The 11,317-nt window shown below is 35.5% G+C and overlaps 1 protein-coding gene across 1 annotated transcript in view; it reads left to right on the top strand.

The window, feature by feature from the left end:
* The window catches only part of LOC148123059 (uncharacterized), a 48,074-nt gene continuing 36,757 nt past the window's right edge, over positions 1-11,317 (top strand). The window contains exon 1 of the mRNA XM_087897963.1: positions 1-114. Coding sequence (XP_087754089.1) covers positions 1-114 — 114 coding nt within the window. The remainder of the gene's footprint in view (positions 115-11,317) is intronic.

Here is an 11,317-nt window from a genome sequence, read left to right as displayed (position 1 = left end):
ATGGGCGATGCTGGCCTCCATATAGAGAGGTTTCCAGGCTACACAGTGCCCTTCATGGCAGATTTGACTGTAACTCCGATGAAAACAGTTTATGTGTTGCACGCTCATTCTACGGTTGGACTGCTGAGCGCAGCTCCTGCCTGGAACTGCACGTGGCTCAGGGACACCAAATGGCTCTGAGGCAGGAGCAGCTCCGCCATGCTGAACTGTGCTGATCTCAGGCAGGAACTATCATAATTACCATAATAACAGCGCCATTAACGTTTAGACTGGGAAGGACACGGACAGTACTGTATTACCTCTACATGGTGCAACTTAATTTTTAAAGAAGTGCTTAGCATTTTAAGAACTGCTCCTGGATAGTAAAGAATTACAGATTCACAATAGGACAGATTCAGACATAAAAGACCTCTAATTGGGTCACAGTGTTGGATGAGGGTACATAGGCTTGGGAGAGAGAAGAAAAAGAATATAGAGAATAAAGTTAATGCCTTAAAAGAAAAAGGGGTAAAGTCTTTAAAGAGATAAAGTAAAGATAGTTATAGAGTAAAATAAATAAAGAAAAATAAGCCACGTAAAAATGGAAAATTCACAGAGGGTCTGGATTATGTATTTTATTGTGTTTTCTTTAAAATTTTTGACAGTGAAGGAGCTAAGTACAAAAAAACATTTCATTAAATGGGCTGCTAAGCTGAACTTGCATCTATGTTCTAAAGGTATCTTGACTTCAGGATTTGGGTCTAAGAATATGATGCTTTGGAAAAGAGGTTCTTCTTTTGATTTCACAGAGGATGAGACCCTGTGGATTGCTTCTATCCCAATATGGTATGATAGACCATGCCCTCCTGAAAGGTTGCTGTGAACACCCTCGAAAAATTACTTCACTCAGCTGCCAACTGAGATGAATCTGGCACACAGGTTACACCATGAAAGATCTGATTAACAGTGCCCCTATTCAGCATGAAGCAGTTTGGAGAGAAATAACTGTGCCCATAATCCCAAATATTGTTTATAAATGTTCTTTTACATTTAAAGTGGGATATGATATAAATATGAATAAGTTGCATTGGTATGATTTTAAGGTCAATTTTGTTATATGTATATGCCTTTCTGATATTGATTAAGGTATTGTGATTGTGTAGTTCATTTAAAAATGTAACGTATAGTTGAAAATATAGGTTGTTAATGGATAATCATCAATAATAGTCAAGCTTTTAGTCATGTTAGTTAGATTTTCTAGATATATAGAGATATATTTCAGTTAGATATATAGAGATATATTTCAGTTAGATAGGTATTCTTCATATCTTTCAAAAACTACAGAATATGACATTTTAAATGTTTTAATAACTTATGTTTTTTCATAACAAGGAGACACATCTGCTCCTGACAGCACCAGCTACTTCAAGAGGAAGATGGGCATTGAAGAGGCTCCTTATGGAGTTGATTAGCCTTTTGAGCAAGAAACTGCTCTTGCCTGGACTGATGCATAAACTGGACATAAAGAACCTGCAGAGAGAGGACTGCTGAACTTTCCTAAATGTGAGATGATCCTTCGGGGTTCCTGATTCATGAAAGAGTCTGTGAGACATTCTGCAGGACACAGGAGATAGTGACTGAACTTTCTTTGAATTTTCCTGCTTCATGGAAATGTCTGCTGGATACTATAGGTCTGTAGGCTGAAGATGGATGCCTCAACAGTACAAAAGAACTTTGGCTGACTGTACAGGCAGCGAGATGTCTCTGTCATTTCTAGAATTTGGAAGTTGCTTCCTTCTTATTTACTTAGATAGTATTATATCCTTCGGAGTCTTTGATAGAATTAAAGAAAGGATAGTTAAAGTTTTCCTTAGTTATAACAAAAGATAAAATAGATATAGATATTGTAACTATAATTCTTGATTTATAACTGTTTTGGTATATGTAATTTTACTATGCTAAAATGAAAGACTTTCTTTTTGTTTAAACAGAAAAGGGGGAAATGATGTAGGTGGGTCTTCTGTATTTCTGTTTTTTTTTTCATTGGTTAATTAATAAAGAAACTGCTTGGCCTGATCGGTCAGAAAATAGGTGGGTGGAGTAGACAGAACAGAATGCTGGGAGAAAGAAAGCAGAGTCAGGCAGTTGCCATGCTTCTCCTGCCCAAGATAGATGTGGGTTAGAATCCTCCCAGTAAGCCATCACCTCATGGTGGTACACAGATTATTAGAAATGGGTTAATTAATATGTGTTAATTAATATGAGTTAGCTAATGAGGGGATGAAGACAATGGGCTAGGCAATGTTTAAAAGAGTACAGTTTCTGTGTAATTATTTCGGGTCAAGCTAGCCGTGAGCCAGGCGGTGGGAATGCAGCCTTCCGCTCCATTTGCTACAAACACCCACATATGTAAAAGAAACATTACTTAAGATTAAATTGTAAATCAAACCCAGTACACTATTTGTGTGGGACTTAAACACCCCATTCTCCCCAATAGACAGGTAAAGCAGACAAAACTTAAAAGAGAAATAAGAAGACTAACAGATTAATGAATCAAATGTAATTTAAAGACATGTACAGATTATTCCACCCAAGCACAAAAGAATATACGTTCTTCTCAACACCTCACAGAACCTTCTATAAAACTGACCGCATACTTGGTAGCAAAGCCAATCTCAACAGATTTTAAAAAAAATGGACTAACCCCCTGGATCTTATTGACCACTGTGGTTTACCATTAGTGTTCAATAGTAACACTAATTTCTGAAAATCCACTAGCACATGGAAAATAAACAGTGCTCTACTGAACCACCCCTGGGTCTCAGGATGCTATAAACAAAGAAATCAAAGTCTTCCTAGAATTCAACAAAAATGCAGGCATAGTGTACCAAAACCTATGAAACACTATGAAAGCAGTGCTAAAAGGATAGTCCATAAAATTAAGTGCCCACATGAAGAATATGAAGGAAGCTCACACTAGTGACCTAACAGCACACCTGAAAACTCTAGAACAAAAAGAAGCAGACTCATGCAGGAGGAGTAGAAGACAGGAAATAATCAAAATGAGGACTGAAACCAACAAAATAGAAACAAAGAAAACAATACAAAGAATCAATGAAACAAAGAGTTGGTTCTTTGAGAAAAATCAACAATATAGATAACCCTTATCCAAACTAATCAAAATAGAATATTCAAATTAAGAACATAAGAAATTAAAGGGGAGATATAATAACACAGAGTTAAGAAATCTAGAGAATCATTAGATCATACTACAAAAGCCTGTACTCCACAAAATTGAAAAATGTAAAAGAAATGGACAAATTTTTAGATAGATACCATATACCAAAATTAAATCAAGACCAGTTTGACAATTTTAAATAGATGTATAAACTGCAAGGAAATAGAAGCTGTTATCACAAGCCTCTTAACCAAAAAAGTCCAGAGTTGAATGATTTCTGTGCAGAATTATACAAGAATTTCAAAGAAGAGCTAATACCTATACTCCTCAAAGTGTTCAACATAATAGAAACAGAAGAAACATTGTCAAATTCTTTTTCTGAGGCTCCAGTTATCCTGATTCCAAAACCACACAAAGATGCAATCAAGAAAGAGAATTATAGACCAATCCCGCCCATTAACATTGATCCAAATATACTCAATAAATTACTGCACACACCATTAATTCCAGCACTCAGGAGGGAGAGGTGGATGGAACGCTCTGCGTTCGAAGCCAGCCTGCTCTACAAGAGCTAGTTCCAGGACAGGCTCCAAAGCAACAGAGAGACCCTGTCTGGAAAACCAAAAAAAAAAAAAAAAAAAGAGACAAAACCGAAACAAAACAAAAACTCAAAATCCACCATGATCAAGTCAGTTACATCCAACAAATAGATGGAAGAAGTTTGGAGAAACTACGTCCATATTCCCAAATATTGTCTATAAATGTCTTGTTATATTTAAAGGGGGATATGCTATAGATATTTGCATTGGTTTGCATCGTGTTTATTGCTACAAATATAAAGTCAATTTTGTTATTAAGGTATTGTGTTTGTGTAGCTAATTTAAAAATGTAATCTATAATTAAGAAATACAAGTTTATAGATACTCATGTATAATAGTCAAGTTTGTAGTCATGTTAGTATTTCAGATAGATATGTATTCTTTAAACCTTTCAAAGACTAGAGAATATGGCATTTAAAATGTTTTAAATGCTTAAGACTTTGCATCACAATGAGACATGTTTGATACTGGCAGCACAAGCTACTTCAAGAGGAATATGGGCATCGAAGAGTCTCCTTATGGAGTTGGTTAGCCATTTAGACAAGAAACTGCTCTTGCCTGAACTTCTTGATAAATTGGACATGTAGAAAAATGACTGTTAAACTTGCCTAAAGGTGAGATGGTCCTTCATGGTTCGTGCTACATGGAAGAGCCTGCTAGACTTTCTGCAGGACACTTAAGAAAGTGACTGACAAACTGCCAATATAGGCAGAACTGTCTTTAAAGTTTCCTGCTTTGTGGAAAAGTCTGCTGAATACTATGGGCCTGTAGGCTGAAGATGGATGCCCAAACTCTACAAAATAACTTTGGGTGACTGTCCAGGCAGTGAAATGTCTCTGCCAATTCTAAACATTTGGAAGTTGCTTACAATATACTTCCTGTTTACTTAGGTAACATTATATCCTTCTGGAGTCTTTGATGAAGTTGAAGAATAGATAGACAGTTGTGATTATAATTTTCCTTAGTTATGACAAAAATAAAGTAGATATAAATATTGTGACTGTAATTCTTGCTTGTTACCTGTTTTCTTATATGTGATTCTACTATGCTAAAGTTAAAACCTTCCTTTTTATTTAAACAGAAAAGTAGAGGTGATTTGGGAGTACCCTCTGTGTGTTGTTATTACCATTAATTAATAATGAAACTGCTTTGGACCTATAGCAAGGCAGAGTTTAGGTAGGCAGAGAAAGCTAGGCTGAATGCTAAGACAAAGAGGGACAGAGTCAGAGAGAAGCCATGGATCTGCTACCTGAGACAGACACTAGGAACTTTACCTGGTAAGCCACAGCCACATGGTGACATACAGAATAATAGAGATTGGTTAGTTTATTATGTGAGTTTAGCCAGAAACACTCCTAATCTATTGGCCAAAAAGTATTACAAATAATATGGTTTTCTGAGTGGTTATTTTGTGACTGGGCGACCAAACAAAAATGTGGCCTCCCCCCAAACATACATATCTCTCTTTTTCTAAGAGAAGAAGACATGGTAGTCATGACTTACTTAGAAATCAAAGCCTGGATTTGAAGTTGACTGGTGGCTCTTCTCTAAATCCAAGCATGTTGTTAAGAGAAAAATTTAGAGTTTATGTCTTGTATCAGGTGCCACCTGATGTGGGACAGAAGGATGATAAAAATGAGAGATTAAGGTTATCAAAACTCTGCTTTTAAAATTTTTGCTTCACCTCAGATATTTTCATTTCTATGGTATCTTTCTTTGCATATATATATATTATATATATATATATATATATATATGAAATTCAAACTTTCTCTTTTGATATTGATAATGCTTAAGTTTTCCACAATGAACAAAAAATTTTCCTACAGTAATCTTTGAAGTTTCCAAAAGAAGTGGAGACCCCCACAACAATGATTCCACCTGGTTCATATGATGCCATTCTGCTGATAGCACAACATAAAAGTTGCCTTTGGACTACAAACTGTTCAGGACAATTTTTAGGTGGCTAACTGAGATGGCCTAGCCTCACAGACTACTCTAGCTATGACTTTGGACAAGACCTTCATTTTTCTATTATTCATAGACTGGACAAAAATTGATACAGCTACCTCTCCCAAGAATTGACAATTAACCAAAAATTTTCTTTCCGGATCCCCTATAGATATCATCACCCCAGAGAGCAGGAAGTAAATTTATTATTTCATCCAAATTTTGTATTAATGAGCCTAATGTTGTCCATATTTCCTTACTTCATCTTAGTACCTGTGGGATCTGCAATGTCTATTTTCTTCTTCCCTATGTAATTAACTTTAGTCATCTTTCATTTATTTGCTAGTGTGTCTAGAGGTGTATTAGTGTTATATAGATACATATCTTTCTCTTGCTTCTTGCCATGCTTATTTTCAATTTATTGAATTTTATAAATCAATTAATGGCTTCCTATTCACTTACTTTTTAATATTTATATAAAAAATTTATGTCACAAATTATAAATCTACTATATCCAAGTCCTTGGGAAACAGGATCCCATGAGTTTGAGAACAGTGCAGCATACACAGGGAGTTCTGGATAACGTGGGTCATTCTACAGTGTGAGCTCTCACTGTAGAACATACAATCAAAATCCAAATGTATTCAAAATCCAAATGTATTCACTTTCATATAAAATCATTTAATGATATACTTATTTTCTAATCATTGTTTAACTTTATTCCAGAAAGTTTGTTTTATTTTCACATTGATTCAAAATACTTCTACTTTCCATATGACTTTCTGTTTAATCTACTGATTAATTATTTTAATTATGAAATGCTTAGTTTTTGTGTACTGGGAGTTACCAAAACAGACAGCATTCTGTAATGAACTTATATTTTAATTACCCTGGAGTCAGAATTCATACATGGCCTCATATCAGGTCTTTTATGTTGATTTAAACATGTTTAGTAGCCTGTAACATGGAGTATGTTGGAAAGTACCCCATGTGTACTGGAAATGTGGTATTAAGCTGTCATTTGAAGAGGTGTTCTGTAAATGTCTTTTAGGTCAAACTGTAATGTTGAGGTTCTCCTTGTCTGGTATAAGAGGTCCTTCTGTTTATGTGTTGCTTTCAATGGTTAATGAATAAAGAAACTGCCTTGGCCCTTTGATAGGGCAAAACTTAGTTAGGCAGGAAAAACAGAACTGAATGCTGGGAGGAAGAAAGCAGAGTAAGGGAGAAGCCATGGATCCTCTGCCTGAGACAGATGCCAGTTAGAATCTTTCCTGGTAAGCCACTGCCATGTGGCAATATACAGATTAATAGAAATGAGTTAAATTAACTTGTAAGAGTCAACCAATAAGATGTTAGAACCAACAAGCCAAATAGTGATTTAATTAATACAATTTCTGTGTGGTTATTTCAGGGCTAAGCTGGCCGGGCAGCCAGGATGAACAAGTAGCCTCTTCCTAAAACAATTGGCACTCCAATGTGATCAACTAACTCCATGTAAAACCTGAGAGGGCTTAAAAGGAAATTCTAGACAAAAAAATAGAGTTTATCACAGCTTTTTGCTGTTTGTTGGTGGCAGGCCATAGATACTTTAAGAGAGATTTTCCTGACTCAGTAACCACATGAGGGAAAAAAAGTGGCAATTTTCTGAACAAACAGAAAAGGGTGGAAAATGGCCCCAGAAATAGATTGCATAATGCTTTATTGACCTTGAATTTTCTTAACACTAATGAGAAAGGAACAAGAGAATCACAGAGGCATTGGATAATGGAATAAAATTCTGAATTAAATCAACCAGTATATTTCAAAAATGTGTGGACCTCACAATGGAAACCTGGAGATGTGCTATGTTGGGGAAGGGGTTTCACTCTTGTTTCCACAGTGTGTTCTTTGAATTTTTTGACTGCAGAGAGATATTTAGGAGGCTGCTAAAATTAATCAACAAAATGGTATCTTGACTTCAGAATTTGAGTCTAAGAATATGTTGCTTTGAAAAAGAGCCTCCGCGTGGAGTTTGATACACAATTGGGCAAGAAACTGCTCTTTCCTGGTCTGCTTGATGGTGTGCTGTATGAACTGGACATGCAGGACCCAAAGAGAAATGACTGATGAATTTGCCTAAAGGTGAGATTGTCCTTCGATATTCCTGCTTTATGAAAGAGTCTGCCAGACATTCTGCAAGACACACACAAAAAAAATGACTGACAAACTGCCAGTATAGGTGGAACTGTCTTTGAAATTCCCTGCTTCATTGAAAAGTCTTCTGGATACTATGAGCCTGTAGGCTGAAGATGGACACTCCAGTGTTACAGAAGAACTTTGGGTGACTGTCCAGGCAGCTAGAGGTGTCTGTCAATTCTATAGTGTTGGAAGTTGCTTACAATGCACTTCCTGTTTACTTAGGTAATATTATATCCTTCTGGAGTCCTTGATGGAGTTGAAGAATACATAATTATAAATACAGTTTTCCATAGATATGGTAACAGATAAAGTAGATATAAATATCGGAACTATAATTCTAGATTAATAACAGTTTTTTTATATGTAATTTTACTATGTTAAAGTTGAAACCTTCCTTTTTATTTAAACAGAACAAGGGAGGTGATGTGGAATTCCCTTCTGTATGCCCTGAATACCATTGATTGATAAATAAACTGTCTTGGCCTGTGATAGGGCAAAAGAGTAGAGAGAAGCAGGGAAATTAAACTGAATGCTGGTAAACAAAGGCAGAGTTTAAAGATGCCATATAGTCCTGCCATAGACAGATACCGGAATGTTACCTGGTAAGTCACAGTCACATGGCAATACAGAGATTAATAGAAATGGATTAAATTAATGTGTAAAAGCTAGCAACAAAAAGCTAGAGGTAATAGGAAAAACAGTGATTTAATTAATATAGTTTCTGTGTGATTATTTTGGGAAACTGGGCTGCTGGGAAATGAAAAAACGACCTTCTAAAACAAATAGTTATGAGAATTCTCATCTTGAAGGGACAAATTCCCAAAACACTAAATGACAGTATGTCTTTTCTCAGTATTTATAAACATAAAAGAAGGCTTATTTCCCAAGAACCAATACATATATGATAAGTTTAAGATTTTGATTATAATACAGACCTCTTATTTCTCCAGCATGACCAAAATCAGGTAAAACATTATGAAACAGTTAAAATGAAGAGAGACAAAACACCTATAAGGAGTGTGGAAAGTGCTTTAAAAGCTGTACGTGCCTCGATAGGAATAAGAGACTTAACTGCAAAGAGAAGGCTAAAAATGCAAAGATTGTGGAGAGTCATTTACCCATCATGCAAATCTTAAAGCTCACCAGAGAATCCATACTGGTGAGAAACCTTACAGATGTCAAGAATGTGGCAAGACCTTTACCCATTTCTCAAATCTTCACAGACATCACAGAATCCATACTGGTGAGAAACCTTATAGATGTTAGACATGTGGCAAGTCTTTTACCTAGGTCTCAATTCTTCATACTCATCGCAGAATCCATACTGGTGGAAAACCTTATAAATGTCAATAATATTGCAAGTTCTTTTCCTATCAGAGAAATCTTCAAGATCACCAGAGAATCCATAGTGGTGAGAAACCTTACAAGTGTCAAGTATGTGGCAAGTCCTTTCCCAATTTCTTAACTCTTCAAACTCATCAAAGATTTCATACTGCTAAGAAACTTCACAGACATCAAGCATGTGGCAAGGTTTTTTTTACCAAGGTCTCAACTCTTCAAACTTATCACAGAATTCATATTCATGAGTAACCTTACAGATGTCAAGAATGTGGCAACTTCTTTACCCATCACAAAATCTTCAAGATCACCATAGAATTCATACTGATGAGAAACCTTATAGATGTCAAGAATTTGACAAGTCCTTTACCAAGGTCTAAACTCTTCAAACTCATGACGGAATTCATAGTGGTTAGAAAACTTACAAATGTCAGGAATGTGGCAAGTCCTTTAACACACAGTCAGTACTTAGAAGGCAGCAAAAAAACATGTGATGGGTACATTTCACAAAATATCTTAGTATAGCTCAAATTACTTCTCTCTACTAATCTTCATATATTGAAGAACTTATTACACAGACTGACAAGCTTCAAGTAATTTTCAGACTTTAGTCAATACTTAGCTTGACAGTTCTTATAAATTTAGAAATATTGTATCTAGATTTGAACTTTATGGACATCATGTATTTGTTGAAAACTGAATAGTTTATGCATTATTGTTATGGTCACAATTATTCAAACATCAGCTGTTATGAATAAATAAATATTTTTAGTGGGACTGAGGTAAGCAATAATAATTCTTGACTATATGTCAAGATAATATATTAAAGAAGCAGCCAACTTCAAATTCTTTCAGATTTTGATTGTTATTTAAGTTTCTTGGTATATTCTTGCTATAATGTGATTATATTCTATATTAATGTAATTTTTAATTTTCCTGAAATTATTTGTGATTTCACATAAATATCATCTTGCTTTAAACGTCATGGGTTTAAAAAAAACAGGCAACAGTAAATGTTTGAGGAAATGATTGAGGGAAAAGTTCACAGAAAGCTACTACATAGAAAGCTGCAAGGAAATTAGTTGATCATAGAGACAGAAATGAAAAGAAAATCCAAGGTAAGAAAAGCTCAGGTTAAAATTTTAAAAGACACCATTTGTTAAAGATGCTATCTTTCTTCCATTGTATAGCTTTAGCTCCCTTGTTAAAAATCAGGTGTTCATAAGTTTGTGGGTTAATACCGGGTCTTCTATTCGATTCCATAGGTCGACTTCTCTGTTGTTATGCCAATACCAAGCTGTTTTCAATACTGTTGCTCTGTAATACAGTTTGAAGTCAGGGATGGTAATGCCTCCAGAGGTTCCTTTATTGTATAAGATTGTTTTGGCTATCCTGGGTTTTTTGTTTTGCCATATAAACTTGATTATTGTTCTCTCAAGGTCTATAAAGAAGTTTGATGGGATTTTGATGGGAATTGCATTGAATCTATAGATTGCTTTTGGTAGAATTGCCATTTTTACTATGTTGATTCTCCCTATCCAAGAGCAGGGAAGGTCTTTCCATTTTCTGGTATCCTCCTCAATGTCTTTCTTCAAAGACTTAAAGTTCTTGTCAAATAGGTCTTTCACTTCCTTGATTAGAGTTACCCCAAAATATTTTATGCTATTTGTGGCTATCATGAAAGGTGATGTTTCTCTGATTTCCCTCTCTGCTTCTTTATCCTTTGTGTATAGGAGGGCTACTGATTTTTTGGAGTTGATCTTGTATCCTGCCACATTACTAAAGGTGTTTATCAACTGTAGGAGTTCTTTGGTAGAGTTTTTGGGGGTCGCTGATGTACACTATCATATCGTCTGCAAATAACGAAAGTTTAACTTCATCTTTTCCAATTCGAATCCCCTTGATCCCCTTATGTTGTCTTATTGCTATTGCTAGAACTTCAAGCACTATATTGAAGAGGAATGGTGAGAGTGGACAGCCTTGTCGTGTTCCTGATTTTAGTGGAAAGGCTTTGAGTTTCTCTCCATTCAATTTGATGTTAGCTGACGGTTTGCTGTATATTGCTTTTAGCTATCTGCCAGGAGGTAGGAAATAG

The sequence above is a fragment of the Myodes glareolus genome, chromosome 2, assembly GCF_982192425.1.
Source record: "Myodes glareolus chromosome 2, mMyoGla1.1, whole genome shotgun sequence".
Classification (NCBI taxonomy): Eukaryota; Metazoa; Chordata; class Mammalia; order Rodentia; family Cricetidae; genus Myodes; species Myodes glareolus.
This window is presented reverse-complemented; position numbering and strand designations above follow the sequence as displayed.